The sequence below is a fragment of the Sus scrofa genome, chromosome 1 (genome assembly GCF_054392235.1).
Source record: "Sus scrofa isolate SSC_HxYL_T2T_F1_AM1 chromosome 1, Sscrofa_HxYL_maternal_Yorkshire_Landrace_v2.0, whole genome shotgun sequence".
Lineage (NCBI taxonomy): Eukaryota > Metazoa > Chordata > Mammalia > Artiodactyla > Suidae > Sus > Sus scrofa.
The window spans coordinates 147,270,500-147,293,943 of NC_139383.1; the positions used below are offsets into that span (position 1 = coordinate 147,270,500).

Sequence of the window (23,444 nt, forward strand, 5' to 3'; positions counted from 1 at the left end):
TAAAACCCATCAAATTATATACTTTAATTGGGTAAACTGTATGGTCTGTGAGTTTTATCTAAATAAATGTTGTTTTTGAAAAGTTTGTGAACATTTGGAAGCAAAAGTAATTATATATGAGACTCAGGGATAGCCGTAAACTTGGGTATTTCTGTTTAAACAAACAAACAAAAACCTGTCATGATAATTATAAAACAAAATAATAATATTTCAATCTTAATATAATCTGCAAGCCAGTATTCATTCCTAATTACTCATTTAAAGCAGGTCAGAAAAAGATATGTGCTCTGATTCCACACTATTGTGTCTCACTGGATGATCCTACCCACTGTTTTAGGGAGCGATGTCAGAAGAGCAGAAGATGCTGTGGGTCCTGTGCACCCGACTCTCCACACAGTGGGCATTCCCAAGGGGCGGCCAAAAATCAAGCCTGGGCACTGAGCCACCTGTCTCGCTCTAAGCTTCTAGAGCTATAGGCATGTCTCCTGATGAACTCTAGGGCCTGGAGGTCCCCCAGGGAAAGCCTAGGTCTATGAAAAATATAATCTTTTGTTGTTTGTTTGTTTATTTGTTTGTTTGTTTTTTGTTTTTTTTTTGCTTTTCTAGGGCCACACCCAAGGCATATGAACGTTCCCAGGCTAGGGGTCGAATCAGAACAGTAGCTGCCAGCCACAGCCACTCAGGATCCGAGCCGTGTCTGCAACCTACACCACAGCTCACGGCAACACCAGATCCTTAACCCACTGAGCAAGGCCAGGGATTGAACCCGCAACCTCATGGTTCCTAGTCAGATTCGTTAATCACTGAGCCAAGATGGGAACTCCAAAAAGTATAATCTTAATGAGATAGCAGTAAATTCACAGAGAGAAGAGCCACACAAAAATATTCTGAATAAAATATTCTGATAAATAAATTATACCATAAGTCTAAATATGTTAATATTTTTCACATCATGACCCCTGGAGAACACAGATGTGGAAGAATGTAGAAATAGGTGATAAACCTACAGTTTTTTTTCCCTTTGGCTGATTAATTCGAGCCAATGAACTATGGTTAAGAAAATTAGCCTGACAACTGATGAGTTACAGGAGAAAGGTAAGTTCAACACAGCTCCCAACTTTATGCAGATTAACAGAATTCACAGTGTGACAAAGAGGGGCTGGGATGGAAAGGCCAATCTTCCAGCACCAAGCTGAGTGAAGCATACCAAGCTACCTCAGGGATAGTGCTGGCATTCTTGTCCAACACTAAGGACCTCAGACTCCCACCTGCAGGGCCAACTCTGCACCCACAGACTCCTGCTCCTCCCTCGGTACCTAAATCCTGATGGACACTGCCCAAGGGTGAAAGTGAAAGCTTCAATTCCCCACATCCTGCTGGCCAAACTGTATGCTTGGCTACGAGGCTGCACCCACCTGTAGGAAAGAAGACTTTTTTCTAATTCTCACCAAGGCTCTGTCCACTCATTCAGCTGTGTACAAATGTGGTGCAGAGGTGGCAGTGGCTCTGCTGGGACCCTAGTGTGCTTGGACTTGATGAGTTCAGATGACTCAAAAGAGTCATCTACACCTTCCTGTTTGGCTGCCTTGTTGCCAGTTCCCTTTTAACCCCCCAACTGTATCATGTCTACCTTTCCTCCTTTGGGTCTTTGCTGGTCCTTCTATCTGGAATGTTCTTTCTTTCTTCCATCTCTGCCTGGCAAACTGCCATTCATCTTCCTATCATTTCTCTTCGAGTTTTAGCTTAGCCATCTCCTCCTTCACACAGCCTTCCCTGCCAGGGCCAGGACTAGGGTGAGACCAGTGAGACACCCAGCACACACCATTTAAGAAGGCACGCACTCTCAGGTGTGGGCAAGTACAAGGTCAGCAATAAAAGCGAGCATCTCCTTAAATGGTGTGGCCTGGGCACTTGGCTTCCTCATCCTAGTCCTGGCTCTGTCCCCTGAAGTCCTAGGCTGCGTTGGGTGCCTCTGTGAACATTTGATCATGCTCCCATAGAACTGTGAAGCTCCCTACTCAGGACGCCTCTTTCACGTTGAATGAAAACCACCTGGGGACTTGGCACCAATCCCTTTAGTGCAGGGCTCGGAGAAGTCAGGGTTCAAGGATGATGCATTCACCCTGGCATCCCAGCACCCTCCAGTGTCTGGGACATGGGGGGGGAGGTGAAGAGGGAAGAGGAAATAACCTGCAGATCCACTGGCCTAGAGACTTTGAAGCTATGGGTCATACCTTAATTTTCACAGACTCCAGAATAAATGTTAGGAAAAAAATCAAGAAAGGAACATATTTTCACACTGATTTGGAAGCAAATATATTACAGACTATTGTTCTAATTAAGGGTTTGAAAAATTATTGAAATTATATAAAAAGTAGAATAAAAGAAAAATTATAAGAACGTAGCAGGGGTTGAATTGTGTTCCCCCATCCCAAATTCATATGTTGAACTCGCCTTTAGTACATCAAAAACTTTATTTGAAGATAGCATCATTGCAGAGGTAGTTAGTTGTATTAAGACGTCACACTGGGAGTTCCCGTCATGGCGCAGTGGTTAACGAATCCGACTAGGAACCATGAGGTTGCGGGTTCGGTCCCTGCCCTTGCTCAGTGGGTTAATGCTCCGGCGTTGCCGTGAGCTGTGGTGTGGGTTGCAGACGCGGCTCGGATCCCGCGTTGCTGTGGCTCTGGCGTAGGCCTGTGGCTACAGCTCTGATTCGACCCCTAGCCTGGGAACCTCCATATGCCGTGGGAGTGGCCCAAAAAAATAGCAAAAAAAAAAAAAAAAAAAAAAAAAGACGTTACACTGGACAATATGACTTGCATCCTGATAAAAAGGAGAAATTTGAACACAGAGACACACCAAGACAATGCCGTGAGAACATAAAGGCAGAGACATCGCATAAAGGGGTGACGCATGAGACAGGGGACACCAAAGGTAGCCAGAACAGCATCAGAAGTTAAGGGAGAAGCGTGGCACACTCGCCCTCAGTGTCCCCAGAAGGAAGCAACACCACCCACACATTCCTCTCAGACATCCAGCCTCCAGCACCGTGAGAGAGTAACTTTCTGCTATTCAAGTCCCTTACTTGGTGGTACTCTGTTATGGCAGCCCTAAAAAACTAGTGCTCAACTCCTGCTGGCTGACTCCTGCCCAGTGATTTTCCTTTCATCAGCACCCTAACAGATGAACACTGGGTGTACTCACCTAGGGCAGCTATTTAGATATGGAAGTACCAATTCTTCTTTTTAAAATCACATTGTGCTCAAGTCCCAGTGGTAACTTGCCATTACTTCACTGCCTGGAAATTTAGTTTGTATATCTTTAGAAGGAGACCTGGAAGCAGGAAAATTCAGCAGGAACAAAAACAGGGCTTTCACTGACCATAGTTTTGCCTTTGCTACAAAAGTGTCCGCATGAGGGTGCAGATCTCATGAACTCAGTGACATCAAACAAGCTGTTGGCAGGGTGTCCAGCCCTGAAGGAACGCAATCATGCATAAAGCATCCAGACATAAAGGTGACCTGTTGACATCTCTGAACTCTCTTAAGTTTAAAAGATTTTTGTCAGCCTATTATTGGCCTCACATTTCAAATCCTACTGAATTCTTCAGAGTCTGAATCCTGCTTTCACCTGCAGCTAAAACTGTTATTCAAAGGGAAAAAATTTAGACCCCTCACCCTGTGTACACAAAAGTTCCAAGTGACTTAGAGACCTAAATTTAAAAGCAAAACTTTCAGAACAAAGGGTGGGGAAAAAAATGTAATTGTAATGTATACATGTAAGGATAACTTGATCCCCTTGCTGTACAGTGGGAAAATAAAAAAAATAAAATAAAAAAAATAAAAGCAAAACTTTGATATGTTTGAGAGAAAATATATGGAAAAGTAACTCCATGACTTTGGGGTAGGGAGGGACCTCTTAAATAAGATAAAAAAAAAAAGTAAAAATCAAGAAAAAAGGTAGGTAAATTTGGTCACTTTGAAAATAAAAACTCCTGGTTCCCATTGCGGCTCAGCGGGTTGGGTCTCAGTGAGGATTCGGGTTTGATCCTGGCCTTACTCAGTGGGTTAAGGATCCAGCGTTGCCACAAGCTGCGGTGTAGGTCACAGCTGCAGCCTGATTTGACCCCTAGCCTGGGAACTACCATGAGCTGCAGGTGCGGCCCCATAAAAAGAAGAAAAAAAATGGATAAATAAAAACTCCTGTGCATCAATATTCATCATAAAGAAAGTGAGAAGGCAAACTACATGTTGGGAGTACATATGACATATGTAACCAACAAATAACTTGTCCTCAGAAACATGAAGAAAGTCTACAAGCTAATAAGAAAAATGCAAATATCTGAATTAAAAATGAGTGAAAGATGTGAACAGACATTTCAGAACAGGAATTCCAAATGTCCAGCAGATGTAAGAAAAGATATCAGGCCTCACTATCAGGAAATACAATTAAAGAAACTATATGATTGGCAAAGATAAACCTCTGACAATATCACGTATTGACAAGGATGTGGAGTAATGGGAGTTTACATATTCTGCTGGTGAGGGAATAAACTGGTGGAAAGCATTTTGCAAACCCAGTAAAGTTGATAGTGTGGATACCTGTCAATTAAGCAATTCTACTCCTGGGCATATACCTCAGAGACAATCTTGTACATGTGCTCAAAGAGACATGTACAAAAATAATCATGCAAATAGTATTTATAACAGCGAAAAATTGGAAGTAATTTACATGTTCACCTTCATGAGAAAGTATAATTAAATGAGAGGAAAATCAGATGGATTAAATATAATATGAAGGTTTAAACTGACATGGATACATCTCAAAAATAGAAATGTAATGGGGAAAGAAATCAGCTACAGAAGGAAATACACATATGAAGTAAAAATGAAAAATAATGTATATTTTTATGGCTATACATGAATACATTTAGAGATATGGAAAACACTAAATTCAACACAACAACTGCCAGTAAGTGTGGAGAAGAAAACAGGATTAGGAAGAATGCTTACCAGGTTTCTATTTATCAGAAATGTTCTATTTTGAAGTTGGATACTGTGTACATGAGCATTTGCATAATGGTACCTACAGTTTTATATGCCTGAGATATTTGGTTAAAAAGATGAACAAATACAACACTCTACTGTTTAGTGCGTACAGAGAATGGGGCACTTTCTATCCTCACACTGTGAAGTTGCTGTTGCTTGCTATTCTAGGGTCCTGGAACTAACCAGCCAGAAATGGAGACTATCAAGCTAATGCAATCTACAAGGCATGAAGCTTCTGCAGCTCACTAAGGGTACAATGTTCACATAAAAGAAAAGACAAAATAGAAAATAAAATTACTTTAGCTTCATGATACATTTAGTAAAAAAAAGGAATTGAGGGAGCACTACATCAGGAAATAACTAAATTATAGTCTTAACCTCCATTCCCAACTCCTTTAACATCAGCCAATTTCAGGCAATCTTGTCTGTCTGCATTTGCTCATAAGTAATGTGTGGGAGAGCAATCTCTTCTCTTTTCCCTTCCTATCACCTGCCAGGATGCTTTGAGGATTGATTATCTAGGGTGCCCATAATGTGTTTGGGTAGATTTAGCAAACACACTAGACAGATGAAAAGACAGAGAATTCTCAACGACACAACGTGGCAGTATGTTAATTTGGCAGGTCCACAACTTAAAACCACGGCATATTTTATTGAATGAAAATACATCCACAGTAATTCTACAGAGCACATGACGAGACACTATCTCATTTCAGATGAGATTCAGAAGATCCCACAGGGATGGAGACATGTTTTAATATGCAACAAACAAATGCAATCTCCTCTGGTATTACTAAGGTAACAGAAGGTCTCCTTTTAAAAGCTCTAGACTTTGACAGGAATATGAGCACTAGTGAAACACACAGGCTATGTGGGAATGTTCCTGATGATCACAACCTGATGAAACATCAACCTTGAGAGAGGATAAGCAGGATTTCCTAGAGTCAGAATGAGAAAAGGTTTACATCTGTGGCTCTCTCCCATCTGGCATGTACAGGTAAAGGCTGTGCTCCGGAGAGGTCATTGTCAGGGTTCTGCTTAGCACTAGCCAGTGTGACACTAGAGTTTGACAGACATGGTCCTGCTTGGCCCCTTCCCAGTGGTGTGACCCTGGGAAATGACCTCACTTCCCTTGGCCTCAGTTTCTTCATTTGAAAAAGGGACTATGACTTATTCTTCCCTTACAGGGAGGACTACAGATTAAACGATGAGATGAGGTCTGCAAAGCACTTAGGAAGGGCCTGACACAGAAGACGGTCAGGAATTGCTAGCTAGTAAAGCTGCTTAAAATCATTATTATTAAGTGCAGTTGTTTAGGGAAATGTATATTATATAGATAGGGTGTTAGAAAAGGGAAAGACAAAAAATGCAGTGCTCTAAAACAATAACGCTATACGGAGAAAATGAAACCACTAATTCAAAATGACACATGCACCCCAATAAACAGCAGCATTATTTCCAACAGCCAAGACATGGAAACAAACTAAGTGTCCATCAACAGATGAATGGATAAAGATGTAGTCTATACATACAATGAAAAATTCTATACATACAATGAAAAATTCCTCAGCCATAAAGAGGAAGAAAATTCTGCCATTTGCAACAGTGTGGATGGATCTAGAGATTACTATACTTGGTGAAATAAGTCAGAGCAACACAAACACTCTGTCATCACTTATATGTGGAATCTAAAATTTAAAGGAATCAAATGAATATAAAAATCAGAAACAGACTCAAAGATATAGAGAACAAATTAGTAGTTGTGAGTGGGGAGAAGGGAAGGGGGAGGAGCAAGATAGGGGTATTAGATTAAGAGATACAAACTACTATGTATACAATAAACAAGCAACAAGGATATATCATATAGCACAGGGAAATACTGCCATTATTTTGTAATAACTTGAAATGGGGTATAATCTATAAAAATATTGAATCACTATGTTGTACACCTGAAGCTAATGTAATATTACAAATCTACTATACTTCAATAAAAAAATGAAATGGAAAGAGTAAAGCTTTAGAGGATTCAAGTAATCAAAGTAATCCGTGCTAGGAAGTTTCCTGCTTCCCCACATTTAAAAAAATCAGATTTTGCATAAGTTAAGAACACATCTTCAATCACAGGAATACAGGATGAGGAAGAGTGCCAGGAAAAATCAAATGATTTCCTTCTTTGTTAAATAAGCATAAAGCATTCCAGGCACACAGCATCCCATGGGAGGATCTAACAGGAGAAACATCCATGGAGAACAGTGGGTGCTTCCCCGGAGCAGGAAAGGGAGAAGCAGGACTTTGAGCACATGAGCATTTGTCAGAGCATCTATGCCTGAAAGATAAAGGCAGAGAAAGTGATTCTTTAAGGAAACACTTTCTTTAAAGTTATAGAGGTGCAGCTAAGACACCAAGGACCTCCAGGTGATGGCATTAACTAAAATAAATAAATAAATAAGTAAGTAAATAAATAAATAAAAGCTGAGTAGAGCAGCAAAAGTTAGATTTGGAGATTACCAACTGAATCAATTTAGGGAGGACTATGATAAAGGGAAAGGCTATTACTGAAGTCAAAAATTCACAGTAAAAGCCACTGGGAATGCTTTACAGGGAAGCATATGGAATTAAGCAGAATTCCACATCCCAATGAGGTGATGGCAGGTAGACACAGACATTGTCCCACTTACCACTCTTTTCTCTATTACTTTCTACCCTCTCCCAGGGGGTACTGGCTAAGAGAGAAACCTCCCCCATGTTCATTCTTCTGTGGAAACCTTGCATGAGAATCACTTTCCAAATCTTGTGACTATAATGAATCTACAGAAAGCAAAACCAAGAAACAAGCTCAAGCTTCAAACACACATATACATGTATATGTGCATATGTACACATATCGGCACACAGATAGATACACATCTGAGTTTTAGCTTAGGTGGCTCATGAGAGCAAAGACAACAAAACAAAACAAAACAAAACAGCCTTCTCAGGTCATAGGAAAAAAAAGTACAGGAAAGAATATTGCGAGCCAGGGCAGTCAGCATCTTAATCTGCGATGTAGGAACTACATGCTTCGAAGTCAAATCATTTCCAGAATGAAATGGCAGAAAGGAAAATGCTCAGTTAGACAATAACGGTAATAATAGCTACTTTTGTAAGGGCTACCAGGTACCCGATGCATTAATGCAGGGTACATTTGACTGTCACAACAATGCTCTGGGGGCTGACAGGAGAGTGCAGGATCTACTTAGGGTCCTACCGCTGGGAAGGGAGAATGGACACTGACATGAACCCAGGGCTACCTCACTCCAAGGCCAGACTGTCCGCTATACCATGGCACATTCCTTAGAGATTCCAGATTCCTGGAAAGTGTCTTGTTGATCCTCTGAGGAGGGTTTACTTGTCACAGGCACACTTGAGAGCTGGTTCAGCAGAGCAAGCAAGGCCAGGTCAAGTGCTCTTTGGGCAAGCTACGTAGGACTCCAAAGATGACAAATCGAGCAGTCATAGAGAAAGCTTGGGATAGGCCACATGTTCCAGAGCAGCAGTCTTGAAGGGCCATCACCATCATGCTGCGTAGAAAGATTATTTTAAAAGGTGTATGGGAGGGGGCGAGCACAGTCATGCAATGGTATACACTGCATATATAAAGACATTATCTGTCTCTGGGGATCTATCTATTAGTAACCAGAAGAGAAAAGAATCCTTAACACTGGAAAAAATTTGCCTACTTTCTCTGGTGACTTTCTTGGCCACATCTGAGAAAACAACTGTGCACATAAGAACACAAGATTTGGATTCACTCTCCAAAGTTAATAAATGATTACTGAATGAAGTAGTCTGGAACAAAGGAGGGCAGGTAGAAGGAATGATGCTTTAGGCCACAGTCCAGGGATGGAAGGCACTGAGTGTGAGTCACCCTGTAGCCCTTATCTGTCAGCCCAAGGAGAAAAGAACTGGCATGGCCTGATAGGCACCATAAAAGGCAGGCAGGCAGGAGGAGGAAGACAGTGCACTGAAAGATCCCCTTTTAAGAGAAACATAAAATCTCATGAGAGCTGCCTGAGAAATTACCCTGGCCTTCCATTTCCAAGGCATGGCAAACAAAAAAGCCTTTGTGGTTGTTAGCACAACTGTAGAAATGTACAAAACCAAAGCCTTGTTACCTTCTAAAGCAGATCCATTTGGACAAAATATTCACATTTCAATGAGGAAACAAAGTAAATGCATGAGAACTGTGCTGTTTAAACATGCATGTTCCAATGAATATGTCACAGTGAAGAATTAGGATAAAAAGAAGCAATAAAGTTTAAAACAACTCCATTAAACACAAAAGCAACTTTGGAGAGCTTGGAACATTAACTTAAATTCTTGTTGGGTATTTAGCACATGTGTGTACAAGGCCCGCCATCTGCTGGCAAGGTTTGGTACTGCTAATTTGGAAAGTACTCAAGAGGTGCTGGATTTTGGCAGAGGATAATCTACTTAATTTTGTAGCAAGTGATCAACATTAAATACTAATAACATTAGTTAGGTCTCAATTTAGTCAACAAGTATCAGATCTTGGACCTCATATTTGTATATTTCCTGTTTTATAATACAAGGTGGAATGTCTACTTCTGGGCAGGAAGAAATTCTGGACTGGTAGGCTTTCCCAGTCACTACTCTTCTTCCTCCACTACATAAATGGAACTATACAGCATAAATTCTTTTCAGACTGGCTTCTTTTTTTCTTTCTTTTTTTTTTTTTTTTTGGTCTTTTTCTAGGGCCGCACTCGCGGCATGTGGAGGTTCCCAGGCTAGGAGCTGTAGCTGCCGGCCTTCGCCAGAGCCACAGCAATGCGTCTGTGACCTACACCACAGCCCACGGCAACGCTGGATCCTTAACCCATTGAGTGAGGCCAGGGATCGAACCCACAACCCCATCGTTCCTAGTTAGACTCGTTAACCACTGAGCCACAATGGGAACTCCCAACCTGGCTTCTTTCACAAACATGTTTGTGGGAATCATCCATTATGTTAAGCGTAGGAGTAATCTGAACATTTTCTTTGTCTGAACAGCTCACAATTTTATCTACCCTGCCTCTGATAAGCATTTGGATTGTTTCTCCAATTCTTGGGTATTATAAATAACATAGCTTTGGACATTCTTGGCTGTGCCTTTTGGTGATGTCAGGAAACAGGAACCCATGTGCCCTGCAAGTGAGGGCAGATGGGTGTAGCAATTGGCCAGTACGTGATGAACTTAAGTACAAGCATACTCTGTGACCATGCAATCCTCCCTGTGGAGTACAAGCCTCATAAAAAGTCTTTCAGAGTTACCTAAGTGGAGCTGCACAAGGATATTCATGGCACGGAGTTCCCGTTGTGTCTCAGTGGTTAACGAATCCGACTAGGAACCATGAAGTTGCGGATTCGATCCCTGGCCTTGCTCAGTGGGTTAAGGATCTGGTGTTGCTGTGAGCTGTGGTGTGGATCGCAGACGTGACTCAGATCCTGCATTGCTGTGGCTCTGGCATAGGCTGGCACCTACAGCTCCGATTAGACCCCTAGCCTGGGAAACTCCATATGCTGCAGATGTGGCCCTAAAAGGACAAAAGACAAAAAAAAAAAAAAAAAAAAAAAAAGACATTCATGGCAGGGCCATTATGGGAACTGAGGATGATTGAGCCAAATGCCTTTAGCTTGGAGGGCAGACAAGCTCAGGATGGCAGGTGCATTCCATGGGGCATAACAAAACATCAAGGAAGGGGCAACAACTGAAAACAGTGCTGAGTAGATAAAAGTGAGAGACAGAGTGAGACTATACTGCAAATTTATACAAACCTGAAATGTATAAATACAGAAAACAGTACTATATCTTATTCAAAGATACATACTCAAAGATATCAATCGGCAATTAAAGAGGTTATCTGTGATATATGTCAGGCAGAATGAGAGTAAGGATCAGAGGCGAAAGGAAAAATAGCAACTGAAAGAAAGCACACCTAAGGTTTACATAGGCTGATGAATTATCTGCCCTTCAATTAATAAGAGTGGGCTTATGATTACCAAACATCTTTTAACACCATGAAGCAAAGTTAGTCCTCCCCAGTCTCTATTCACATGGAAGCCCTGGGTGCATCCTCTCAGGGCCCTTTTCTTCTGAAAATGACTTTAGTGGGTCCCCAAGTTCTCTTGGGAATCAATCCATGCATGCAGTCTGATTCTTAAGTTACACTCAATTCTTCCAGCTTTGGTTAAGGGACGCCATGCTGGTCTGCTGGGGATTCTTTGTGTTTCCTAGAATAGACTTTTCTCTGCCCTCTTCCTCCCACAAACACACCCTTCCTAAGAGTGTGCACAGACTCTGTCACTCCACTGCTGTGGGGAATTGGCTTGGGCGGGGGGACCTCTGGGGAAGGATAAATGTGATGACACTTGAGGCCCACCCCCCTCTCCCCAGGCTCCAAGCATGGTATCTCTTCCATCTGAGTTTACCTGGTGAGTGTGGGGTGGGGGTAGGAAAAACAAGGAACAATCCTCTCATCCTCATGGATTCAGATACCTTTAGGATCTTTCTCCTTTGAGGCCCTAATCTTAAGATTAGTGTATTGAAATATTTCAGAATAGAGTGGGAGTGGGGGGGAGGGAAGGGAACGGAAGTAGGAGGAGAGGCAAGGAGCTCAGGCAAGAAGCAGAAAGTTAAGCAAACGACATGAGAACTCTAGGACTGGGTGGATATGAGAGCTCTACATGTTTATGGAGCAGTGCCACTGACACATGTGTCTTACTTATGGCAGCTCTGACATGACCATCGTCCTCCCTTTCATACTCCTGGACAATGGCCATGGAGAGTCCATGGACACAGCATGGTGAAGCTCCTCCTGCCTGAAGACAGATTCTTCTGGCAAGGAACTCCCAGGCATCACATATACAAAAAGTCCTAAACTGGAAACTCACTGTGCAAATGACAATTTGATCCGCGCTTGAATTTCCATCCATTCTTCCTTTATAATCCTTCCACACTGCAGCAGCTCTTTCGAAATCCTTTCAGCTTTTGTCAAATTTTCTGAAGCTTCCTTAAATCTGAGTTGTGTTCAGGAAACTTGACACTTGGTGCTACCTTCTGGGGCCTCGGTTCCAGGACACTCTTGGCTCTCATACTCCCCACCACCCTTCCTGGGTCACCTGTCACCTTTCGATTTCACCTTGAAAATTAGTGCTGAGAGGCAAAAGGATACTTTTGAAGGGAGAGTAAGGCTCTCCCCATGGTATGGAACAGCTCAACCGAACACTTGAAAACATCTGTATTGTCACTGTAGGCAGGCATGATGAAGTTGGTGAGTATTTCTTTGGCTTTTTCTGCATGTTGTTTTGCTTGCAGTGACAGTCCTGTGGACCAAGAGAAAGAAGTCTCAGTTGTGCTTTCATTTCAGCTGGTCAGGAATGCAGTTATCTATGGCCAGGGAATCGAATGAGGTCTCCTTTCTAGATCATCAGCTGGCACATGGAGATATATCGGGGCAGCCTGAAATACTGTCATGACTGTAAGAAACAAATAAGTGTTTGATAGCTAGTACTCAAGACAAATTTGGGGGTGAGGGGTAAAATTTCTGAATTTTCTACTTACCCATCCATAATCAAAACTTTATTTTTTTCTTGTCTTTTTGTCTCTTCAGGGCTGCACCCACAACATAGGAGGTTCCCAGGCTAGGGGCTGAATCAGAGCTGTAGCTGCTGACCTACACCACAGCCACAGCGGATCTGGGCTGCATCTGTGATCTACATTGCAGCTCACGGCAGCGCCGGATCCTTAACCCACTGAGCAAGGCTAGGGATTGAACCTGTGTCCTTATGGATACTAGTCAGGTTCGTTAAGCACTGTGCCACAACAGGAACTCCTAATCATAACTTTAGAGAAGTATTTTTACATAATACAAATACGATGACATCTATAAAAACTAACAAACACAATTCCAATGAGGCAAGGGGCTAATGTGCTATAACCTCTTATTTCTAAGTGGTAATAGACTAATATGAAAGAAATGGAGCTTAAAAAAAAGTTACTACCAAGAATGAATTCCCAATGTGTCCCAGCATTCCTGCCTCCCATCCTCTTCCCCACTGACACACACTTCCACCCATATCCTAATACTCCTGGTCTTCCATTCTTCACTACCTGGAATTGTATCTCAAATTTCTAAAAAAAAAAAAAAAAGAAAAAAAGAAAAGCTATCAAAATATGAAGTTCATTCTGTTCCTAAGTCTATAAAAGAGAAAATATTTTCTGATTGAGAAAATCCAGGGTATGCTATTCCTATAGGAACCCTTACAAAATTCTGTCTTATTTTTTTTAAGCACACAGTCTACCTACCAGAAATTAATAAGTGCCAATACTGTAGGCAATATTATAAAAGTCTTTATGAATTTTAGTCTACTTCCTCAAGGAACTTGAACTCGGTCTACTAGAGGCAGCGTGGATTGAGGTTCAAGAACACCAGCTCTGAAATCAGACTGCCCAGAATGAATTCTCTCTCCCACCACTTACACTGAAATGTTGCCCTCAGCTTCCTTGACTGGAAACAGGGGTAATAATATTACCCACCTAATAACACTGTAATGAAGACTGAGTAAAATTACATATGGAAAATAGCATGGTGCCTGACACTCAATAAGGCCATAAATAGTATATACTGCTTTTACTTTAAGAAAAAAAGACTGTCATGCAGAAAGGTATCAGACTGTGGAAGAAAAACATATGCCAGGACACTGGTACTGACATCCAAAATCCTAGGTCTGAGACTTAGATCAGCTATCTATTAAACAGCATGACCTGGAGCAAGCTACTCAACCCAAACTCACTCACTGCTTCCTCTGAATCTAGAGAATAGAGGGATGGGGGTAGGGTTTGAACTAGCTGATCTCCAGGGTCCCCTCTGGCTCTATGAGTCTTTGATCCAACAGGGAAGTCTAGTACAGATTTGGTTAAATTTATTGGGTGGCAATTGCATGCTTAGATTTGTGGTGTTTTCCACTTCTATTCATTTATTTATTCTTTGGGCCAATCCTGAGAAATCAGTACCATCATTATCAGTATCATCACTTTTCAGCTAAAGAAACAGAGTACAGAGATGTACTCTTGCACATCTTGTCTTAGGTTGCCAGTCCATGTTTTTTCCCTCTCTGCATCCATTCTCCTTCCTCTGTTTTCCTTGGAGGATGCCCAGCCCCTACACCCCAAGTCCATGTGATTTAGCCAAGGCCAGCCTCTCCCCCAGGATCCAGTGGAGCCAGACTATCCCTTGCCTTTAGCATACAACTCAATTCAGCCCAATAAGAATCCTCAAAGCCTGAGATTTTGCCCACATGGTGGCAACCTTGCTGCCACCATGTGGGCAAAGTCTGGCCAAGAATGGGGCCAATAAAGAGAAAAACAGAACAAAGTGCTGGGAAAAGAGAGGAGCAGAAATCTGATCACATTGTTTAGAAGTATGGATCTGGCTAAGTTTACAGAAAGTTTTAACCTTGGATTTTTAAGTTGTATGGCCCAGTAAATTACCTTTTGTTTATCGCCAGCTTGATTTAGCCTTGATTTTTTTTTTTTGAGGCAGATGTCACTTATAGGCCAGAGACTTTCTGTCAATACAAAGGTGAATGGATCCTATTTTAGGCCGCTATTCTATGCCCTGGGCCATTTCTACAATGCCTTCAAAGCTAACAATTGAGGAGTTCCCGTCATGGCGCAGTGGTTAACGAATCCGACTAGGAACCATGAGGTTGCGGGTTCGGTCCCTGCCCTTGCTCAGTGGGTTAACGATCCGGCATTGCCGTGAGCTGTGGTGTAGGTTGCAGACATGGCTCGGATCTGGCGTTGCTGTGGCTCTGGTGTGGGCTGGCGGCTACAGCTCCGATTCGACTCCTAGTCTGGGAACCTCCATATGCCGCGGGAGTGGCCCAAAGAAATAGCAAAAAAAAAAAAAAAAAAAAAAAAAAAAAAAAAAAAAAAGCTAACAATTGAACTATCTCCTAAAAATCCTACTTTTAAGATCATAAAAAACAAAGCTCTGAAAGGGCTAAAAATTCTTTTCCTCTTTTATATGATATGCAAAAAATCTTATTGACTCTTTGTGAAAGGAAATGGATGCTCAATGTATAGAGAGGAGAACATCCAAGAAAACCTAATCCTTCTAAAGTCAAGTCAAGTCTGGGGAAAAGAACAGACACCAATGGGCTGATCCTCTGAGTCTAAGACGGACTCACCTGAGAGCTGGAGGTAGCCCTGAGCCAGGTTAATGTGTGCCTCAGCCAGTTTCCAATGCGAGTCACCGTAGCAGATCCTCGTCAGTGCCACACAGCGCACAAGCTCCTGGAGAGCCTGTTTATACTACAGGGGGGGAAAATGGGCCTTCCAGTTAGACAACAAAACTCGAAATCAACTTGTACTTTTATCCATTCAATATCCATTTATTGAGTGTCTATGATGGGCCAGGCATGGTTTTAAGCACTTGTGATACATGGAAGAACAAAACAAAGATCTATTTTTATCTAGTAGAGTGAATAGACAATATACATTAAAAAAAAAAAACAAGTAAAACTTATAGTAGTACATTTAAGTTTATAGCACAAAGTGAAAAATGTAATGGAATAAAGAAGCTGCCCATCAATGAATGGCTTACGACATATTCAGGCACAACAAGTGGGCAACTGGTGGTAGTTTTCAATTAACACTCTCTAGTTCTCAATTCATACACTTTCTTTAGCAGCTAGGATATTAGCACAGCAAATGAGGTCAGTAAGACTTTACAAAAGATTTCATTAAAGGAGAAGGAAGCACATTTTCATTCAGTGCCAGGACAAAGAGAATAGCGAACTGTGGATTCCAGCTCCAGGTCAGTTTAGAACAGAAGTATTACTTGAAGCAAGGCTGGTAGTTTTAAACTACAGCTCCAAAATTTTTGACACTCCTTCCATCCAGAGATGGTGGTCTATGTCCTCTTTACTTTGAATCTGGATATAACTGACTGCTAGACCAAAAAAATATGGAGGAAATGATGCCACATTCTGGGCCCAGGTCTCAAGTAACTGGTGGCTTCCATTTTGTCCCTTCCTACATACTCACTCTTGGAACTTGTTATGGCCTGAATTGGGTCCCTCACCCCCAAATTCATATGTTTAAATACTTCAGAATATAACTGTATTTGGAAAGATGGGTTTTTTAAAAATTTTATTGGAGTATGATTGACTTAAAATGTTGTGTTAGTTTCAGATGTATAGTGAAGTGAATCATATATATATATATATATATCCATTATTTTTCAGATTCTTTTCCCATATAGGACATCACAGATTATTGAGTATAGAATCCCTGTGTTATATAGTAGGTCCTTGTTACCCATCAATTCTGCTACCCAAACTCAACCTCCCAATTTATCCCTCTCCTCAAAGTTTCCCCCTGGTAACCATAACTTTGGTTTCAAAATCTTTGAGTCTATTTCTATTTTGTGAGTAAGTTCTTTCGTATCATTTTTTTAGATTCCACATATTAGTGATCTCAAATGATATCTGCCAGTCTTTTTTTTTTTTTTTTTTTTTTTTTTGCTTTTGTCTTTTTAGGGCCACATCCGCGGCATGTGGAGGTTCCCAGGCTAAGGGTCTAATTGGAGCTGCAGCTGTGTGTGTGTGTGTGTGTGTGTATTCCAGAGCCATAGCAATGCCAGATCTGAGCCACGTCTGCAACCTATACCTCAGCTCACGGCAATGCTGGATCCTTAACCCACTAAGCGAGGCCAAGGATAGAACCCATAACCTCATGGTTCCTAGATGGATTCATTTCCACTGTGCCACAACGGGAACTCCGATATCTGTCTTTCTTTGACTTACTTCACTTAGTATAATAATCTCTAGGTGCATCCATGTTGCTGAAAATGGCATTATTTCATTATTTTCATGGCTGAATAATATTCCATTGTGTGTGTGTATGTACCATATCATCTTTATCCATTCCTCTGTTGAAGGACATTTAGGTAGTTTCCATGTCTTGGCTATTGTAAATAGTGCTGCAATTAACATTGGGGTACATGCATCTTTTTGAATTATGGTTTTCTCAAGATATAGGCCAGGAGTGGGATTGCTGGATCATATGACAGTTCTATATTTAGTTTTTCAAGGAAGCTCCTTACTGTTCTCTTAGGGGTTGTATCAACTTACATTCCCACCAACAGTTTGAGTTCCTTTTCCTCCACATCCTGGAGAGACAGCTTTAAAGAGATGAGTAAGTTAAAATGAGGCCATTAGGATGGGGCCCTAATCTAATATGACTGGTGTCCTCATAAGAAGAGAAAAGACACTAGGGATGGGCACGCAGAAAAGTACTTTGTAAAGACCCAGGGTAGGCACCTGCAAGCCAACGAGAGATGCTTCTGAATGAAATCAATGTGGCCAACACCTGACCTTAGACTTCTAGGCTCCAGAACTGTGAGATAATAAACTTCCATTGTTTAAGTCACCCAGTCTGAGGTATTTTTCTGTGGCAGCCCTACAGATTAACAACCTAAGTACCATTCCATGAGGAAGCCTAAGTGGTCCTGTGGAGAGGCCCACCGGGAAAGATGCCGATGGTAGCCCCGATCAGTCAGGTACAGGACTAGGTCACTGTGGCACTGGACTCTCCACCCCTGCTGAGGCCAGCTGAGGCTGCATGAAGCTGGGCTGACCAGAGCCCACTCAGCTCTGAACAAGTTGTAGGTTCCCGAGCAAGACGAATGGTTGTTTTGTTTTATGTCACTAAGTTTTGGAATGTGACAAAGCAACAGATAGCTGGAATAGCAAAAGAGGAAGTGGGAGGAACAAAGCTTAAAAGGGCAAAGCAGAGGCAAAATGGTAAAAACAAGGACAGAGTTGTGGGTAAGACCCAGGACACATTCCTGGTCAATGCCTAAACTCAAGGGACCTGCGCTTCCACACAGTTCCTGTGTGGCTTAGAAACATTCACCCTGAATCAACATTCTTCTTGACAAAAATACAAAGCTAGACAGGTGACCATAGGACAGCTGATTTTTCTGACTTAGGAGGCTCATGAAGGAAGATGGAGTTGTAGCTTTTTTTCTATACTAATATTTTTCTTATTACAAAAGTAATACATCCTCATTATCAAAATATAGGTAAACAAAAAAATAAAAAATCACCTGCAATCTCACCTCTTAGAGGCAACTAAGTAACTATATCTCTCTTTAGTCTTAATTCCTATGAATCTATCTATATATGTTTCCTTCTTAAAAATATACTTATAGGAGTTCCCTTCATGGTGCAGCAGAAATGAATCTGACTAGGAACAATGAGGCTGCGGGTTTGATCTCTGGCCTCACTCAGCAGGTTAAGGATCTGGCGTTGCCATGAGCTATGGTGTAGGTCACAGATGTAGCTCAGATCTGGCAATGCTGTGGCTCTGGCGTAGGCTGGCAGCTGCAGCTCTGATTTGACCCCTAGCCAGGGAACCTCCATATGCTGCGGGTACAGCCCTAGGGAAAAAAAAAAATACACTTATAAGCTACATGGGTTTGTAACTTGTTTTAACAATTTGTGACTATTTCTCCATGTCATCTCCTATGCAATATTTTTTTTTCTTTTTAGGGCTGCACCTGCGGCATATGGAAGTTCCTAGGCTAGGGATCAAATTGGTACTGCAGCTGCTGGTTTATGTCACAGCCATAGTAACACCAGATCCAAGGTGTATCTGTGACCTACATCACAGCAACGTGGATCCTTAACCCACTGAGCAAGGCCAAGGATCAAACCCACATCCTCATGGAATCCAGTTGGGTTCTTAACCTTCTGAGCCACAATGGGAACTCCCCTTATGTAATAATTTTTAATGGCTGCATAGTAGTTTATTATATGGATATATGCTAAGTGCATTATTCAATCCACAGTTATTGATCACTTAGGATGTTTTAAAATTTTTTCTCTCTGCACATCCTGTGCGGATAGGTTTGCTCATATCCATAAGTATTTTCTTAGAATAAATTCCTAGGAACAAGACAATTAGGTTAAGGATATGCAAAACCTGAGGTTTTATGTAGTGTTTACAGGAGTGATTCATAATCTGAATCTAATTATAAGGAAACACAAGACAAATTCAAATTGAGAGGTATCCTACAAAGTAATTGGAGTATAGGTTTGTGGCCCCCACCAAATTCATATGTTGAAATCCTAGCCCCTATTGTGGCATTTGCAGATAGGGTCTCTAAGGATGTAATTAAGGTCAAATGAGGTCATAGAGGTGGGGCCTTGATCCAGCAGGATTAGTGCCCTTATAAGAAAAGACACCTTTGTTTACCCTCCCCCACCCCCCCACACAGAAAAAGACCACGAGAGGACACTATTAGAGGTGGTAGCCTGTCACCCAAGGGGACAGCACTCATCAGACTCCACCCTGCTGACACCTTGATCTTGGACTTTCAGCCTTCAGAACGTGAGGAGTAAATTTCTGTTGCTTAGGCCACCCAGTCTGTGGTATTCTACTATGGCAGCCCAAGCAGACTAATATAGTTCTTTTCACAAATATCAGAACTATGAAAGATAAAGACAGGCTGAGAAAATATTCTAATAGATTGCAAGAGACTAAAGAGGCATAACAACTATAGTCAAAGCAATTCATGGATTGGACCTTGGCTCTGTCTGATTTTTTTTTTTTTTTTTTTCTTTTTGCCTTTTCTAGGGCTGCTTCTCATGGCATATGGAGGTTCCCAGGCTAGGGGTCAAATCGGAACTGTAGCCGCCGGCCTACGCCAGAGCCACAGCAACACCAGATCTGAACTGCATCTGCAACGTACACCACAGCTCACAGCAACGCTGGATTTTTAACCCACTGAGCAAGGCCGGGGATCGAGCCCACAACCTCATGGTTCCTAGTCGGATTCACTAACCACTGAGCCACAACAGGAACTCCTGATTTTTTTTTTTCTATAAAAGATATGTTGAGACAATTGGAGAAATATGGGTACAGTTTGTAGATTAAATAATTCCATGTACCAATATTAATTTCCCAATTTCAATCATTGTACTGTGGCTATGTAGGAGAATATCCTTTATTCCTGGGAAATATGCACTGACGTCTTTAGGGGTAAAGAACAATATATTTGTAACTTCCAGGTATTCAGAAAAATCATGAAAGAAAGAATTAAAAATAAAGAAATTAAGTAAATGTTAACAATTGCTATATTTAATAACTTTTCTGTAAGTCTGAGAGTATTTTAAAGTAAAAACTTACTGAAGAATGGTATTTTAAGAAGCAAAGTATGTCATGTTAATACTTTCCTAAAAACATTTAAAAGGCTTTCTAGGGCACTTAACTTGAGACCTGCAAGGCCCCAAGAGAGCTGCTTCTCCAACTGCATGTCACATCACCCTGAAGCTTCCTCTCATCACTTCAAACATAGTCATGCTACGCCATATTTGTGAATGTTATGTGTGCTGTTTCTTCTCCCTAGAACTTCTTTCCCTTGGCTCTTCCATGCTGGTTCCCTTCCCCTCTTCAGGTGTCAGCTCCCTTACCTAAGACAGGCCCACTCTTATGCCCTCTGGAGCACCTGGTACAACCTCTAGTTAGCTGGATTATTTCCAATATCGACTGCCTCTCAGCTGCATGAGGGCATGCGAGCTGCCTGTTCTATTCACTGCTGAATCCAGGGGTTCCTCATCTGAACTGCAGAAGACAGAAAATGCTTTGGAACCATTCCAGATGCACAGAAAAGGAGTTAATTCCTTACAAACACCAAATGCCTTGGGACACTAGGGCTTAATTCTCTTGTGGAACTGTAGTTGAGAAAGGCTGCCAGGAAAGGCCTACTTCACCTTGGAGAAGGCCTGGCACATATCCAGTGGTAAATATCTGCTGCATAATACATAAGCATACATTCAAAACCAAATTCACACCTCCTCTCCATAATCCTGCTCTTCTTCCTCTATTCATTACAATAACAAAGGGCAACCCTTGGTCAACCAGGCTGGCTGAGACCTAAGTCAGGAGTTGCTCACACTCTCTGGGGCTCACTCTTGCCTCTCCATCCCCTCAGATGTCAGGTTTCACTACTTCCAAATTCTTATCAAAAGATTTCGCATTTCTACTGACTCTGCTATAATTTAGCTCTCATAATCCCTTATCAGAATTATTGTAAAAATCTTCTGAACTGCCCCCCTCCTCTTCCAGTTTACCTCCTTTCTCTTCCTCCTTTACTCAGTTACCCGAGGTCTAAGGTCCAGAAACTCAAACTTGCTTATGGCACTCTTCTGCTTATAATCCTATGATAGTTTCCAGAACCCTCAGGAAAAAAATCTAAACTTTCCCTGGGTGCCAAACAACCTCTGGGCCCCAGCTCCTGTCCCTAATGCAACCTCATTTCCTGCCCTGTGTAATTAAAACCTGCACCCCAGACAGTCACTTATAGTTTCTTCCCTAACAGGCTGTGTGCCCTCAGATGCTCCACTCAAGCGCATCTGTGACCTCTGCCCAGAACACTACTGCCTGCTCTCTTACCTGGCCACCTCCTAGGCACTGTTATCAGTGCAGTCCAAGTAACCTTCATCCCCAGAAGCATGCTTTAACTGCTGTCACACCACCAACTCCAAGGTCTCTTCCCACCCCTCTTCCCTTCACTCCCCACATTTTGCATCTGTAGTTTTGCACCTGTATTACCTGAGTTTGTGTCTGTCATAGAACTTATACTGACTACCATTACCACCTATCTCTCCAACCAGATGGTAAGTCCCTCTGAGGCAGAGGCTGTGGCTTTCCCATCTGTACCCTCAGCACCCACACAGCACCTGGCACATATTAGGTGTATAGTAAATCTTTGTGAAATAAATAAATGGACAAATAGAGCCTGACACATAAAAGGTGGCAGATAAATGCATATTGAATAAATGAATAAAACTTTGGAGATGGGAAAGAAGTATGCAGAGAACAAGAAGATTAAGAACCTAAGAAATACAAGCTCCATGAGAGCAGAAGCTTCATCAGTTCTGTGTTGTATTCCAGTGCTGAGACCTGGCCCACAGGAGGAGCCCAATAAATATCTATTGACTGAGTGGAAATAACTGTAGTAGGTCAAATCCACAACCAGTCTAATATACACTTGTCAAAGGTCAGGGCAGACTTGTTTGTTGATTTGTGCATTCATTCAACAAACATAGTTTTGACTGTGCCAAGTGCTGGGCCTGGAGCCCTGAGGTGCTACATTCATGCTATGGTAAAGGCTCCATCTTCTATATTCACTTGCACCAAAACTCCTGAGAGTAGGAATGTAACCTAAAATATCCTACTTCTCAATTACCACAGAATGGCTCCTTACCTCGTGACTGCTGGCATAGGACCTCGCTTTCTCTTCACAGAAGTGTAGTTTCTCTCGAGGAGGCTGGAACAGTACTGTTTGAGGCAGCTTGTTTTGGAGCTTCTCTCTAGGTGTTATGCTGACGGCAGCAACGATTTCATCCAGGTGGTTGGATATGTGGGTTTCTTGTGATTCTTGCATATTTTTATATACATTATCTCCTAATTTGTAAATAAGAAAACAAAGGTGTTAATGATAATTCCCACCGTTATTTTCAGAAACACATATTTTCCCCAGAAATTGATGATAGCATCTAAGAAAATTTCAACACTATACCCATGGCTTCTTTGAAATAAGTAACATTCTATCCAAAAAGATCTTAGGGAGTTCCCATCGTGGCTTAGCAGAAATGAATTGACTACTATCCATGACGATGTGGGTTCAATCCCTGGCCTCTTTCAGTGGATTAAGGGTCCGGCATTGCCGAGAGCTGTGGCAATGCTGGGCCCTTAAAAAAAAACCCACCAAAAGAAACCAAAAAAGAAAACAAAAAAGCAAAAAGATCCTAGTGGCTAGTACTGATTTCTTTCAAACTGATTTCAAGGTTTGTTTTTTTGTGTGTGTTTTTTTTTAGGGCCACACCCATGGCATGTGGAAGTTCCCAGCTAGGGGCTGAACTGGAGCTGCAGCTGCAGGCCTATGCCACAGCCACAGCACCACCAAATTGGAGGTGAGTCTGCGACCTATGCCACAGCTTGTGGCAACACCAGAGTTACAAGGCATTAATGCACAATCTATGAGGGTAGGTTATTGACAAAGATGATCAAATAAGCTGGGAAACACAAATATTGGTTCCAAAAAAGTAGGGTTCTAGGAGCAAGTAAATAGATAAACATGAATAGGTTTATCTTTTGTCAAAGGCTTTAATGTAGTATAATTCCTTGTGAATATACTACAGATGGGTATACTATGCGGCACTTTCCCTAACATTTTTGACCATGAAATCTTTTTCTAGAGAATCTATTAAATCTTATGCAATTACATTTTTGAGCATTATTCGGGAGACTCTTGAAGTAGAGGAAAATGGAAGGTTGGA

At 41.8% G+C, this 23,444-nt stretch overlaps 1 protein-coding gene across 20 annotated transcripts in view; it reads right to left on the bottom strand.

Moving 5' to 3' along the window:
- The window catches only part of TTC23 (tetratricopeptide repeat domain 23), a 131,873-nt gene that overhangs the window by 89,755 nt on the left and 18,674 nt on the right, over positions 1–23,444 (bottom strand). For 16 of the 20 annotated variants that reach the window (XR_014814873.1, XR_014814919.1, XR_014814928.1 and 13 more), the window contains exons 2-5: positions 22,370–22,569; positions 15,282–15,405; positions 12,263–12,413; positions 11,982–12,107 (exon numbers count right to left, since the gene is read on the bottom strand). Coding sequence is in view for 16 of the 20 variants with exons in the window: in XM_084975588.1 (XP_084831714.1) it covers positions 11,982–12,107; positions 12,263–12,413; positions 15,282–15,405; positions 22,370–22,569 (601 nt within the window). In the remaining 4 variants the exon portion in view is untranslated. Of the gene's footprint in view, positions 1–5,686; positions 8,612–11,981; positions 12,108–12,262; positions 12,414–15,281; positions 15,406–22,369; positions 22,570–23,444 lie in introns of those variants that run through there. The other 4 variants (XR_014814908.1, XM_084975629.1, XM_084975643.1 and 1 more) reach the window with 2 other exon arrangements.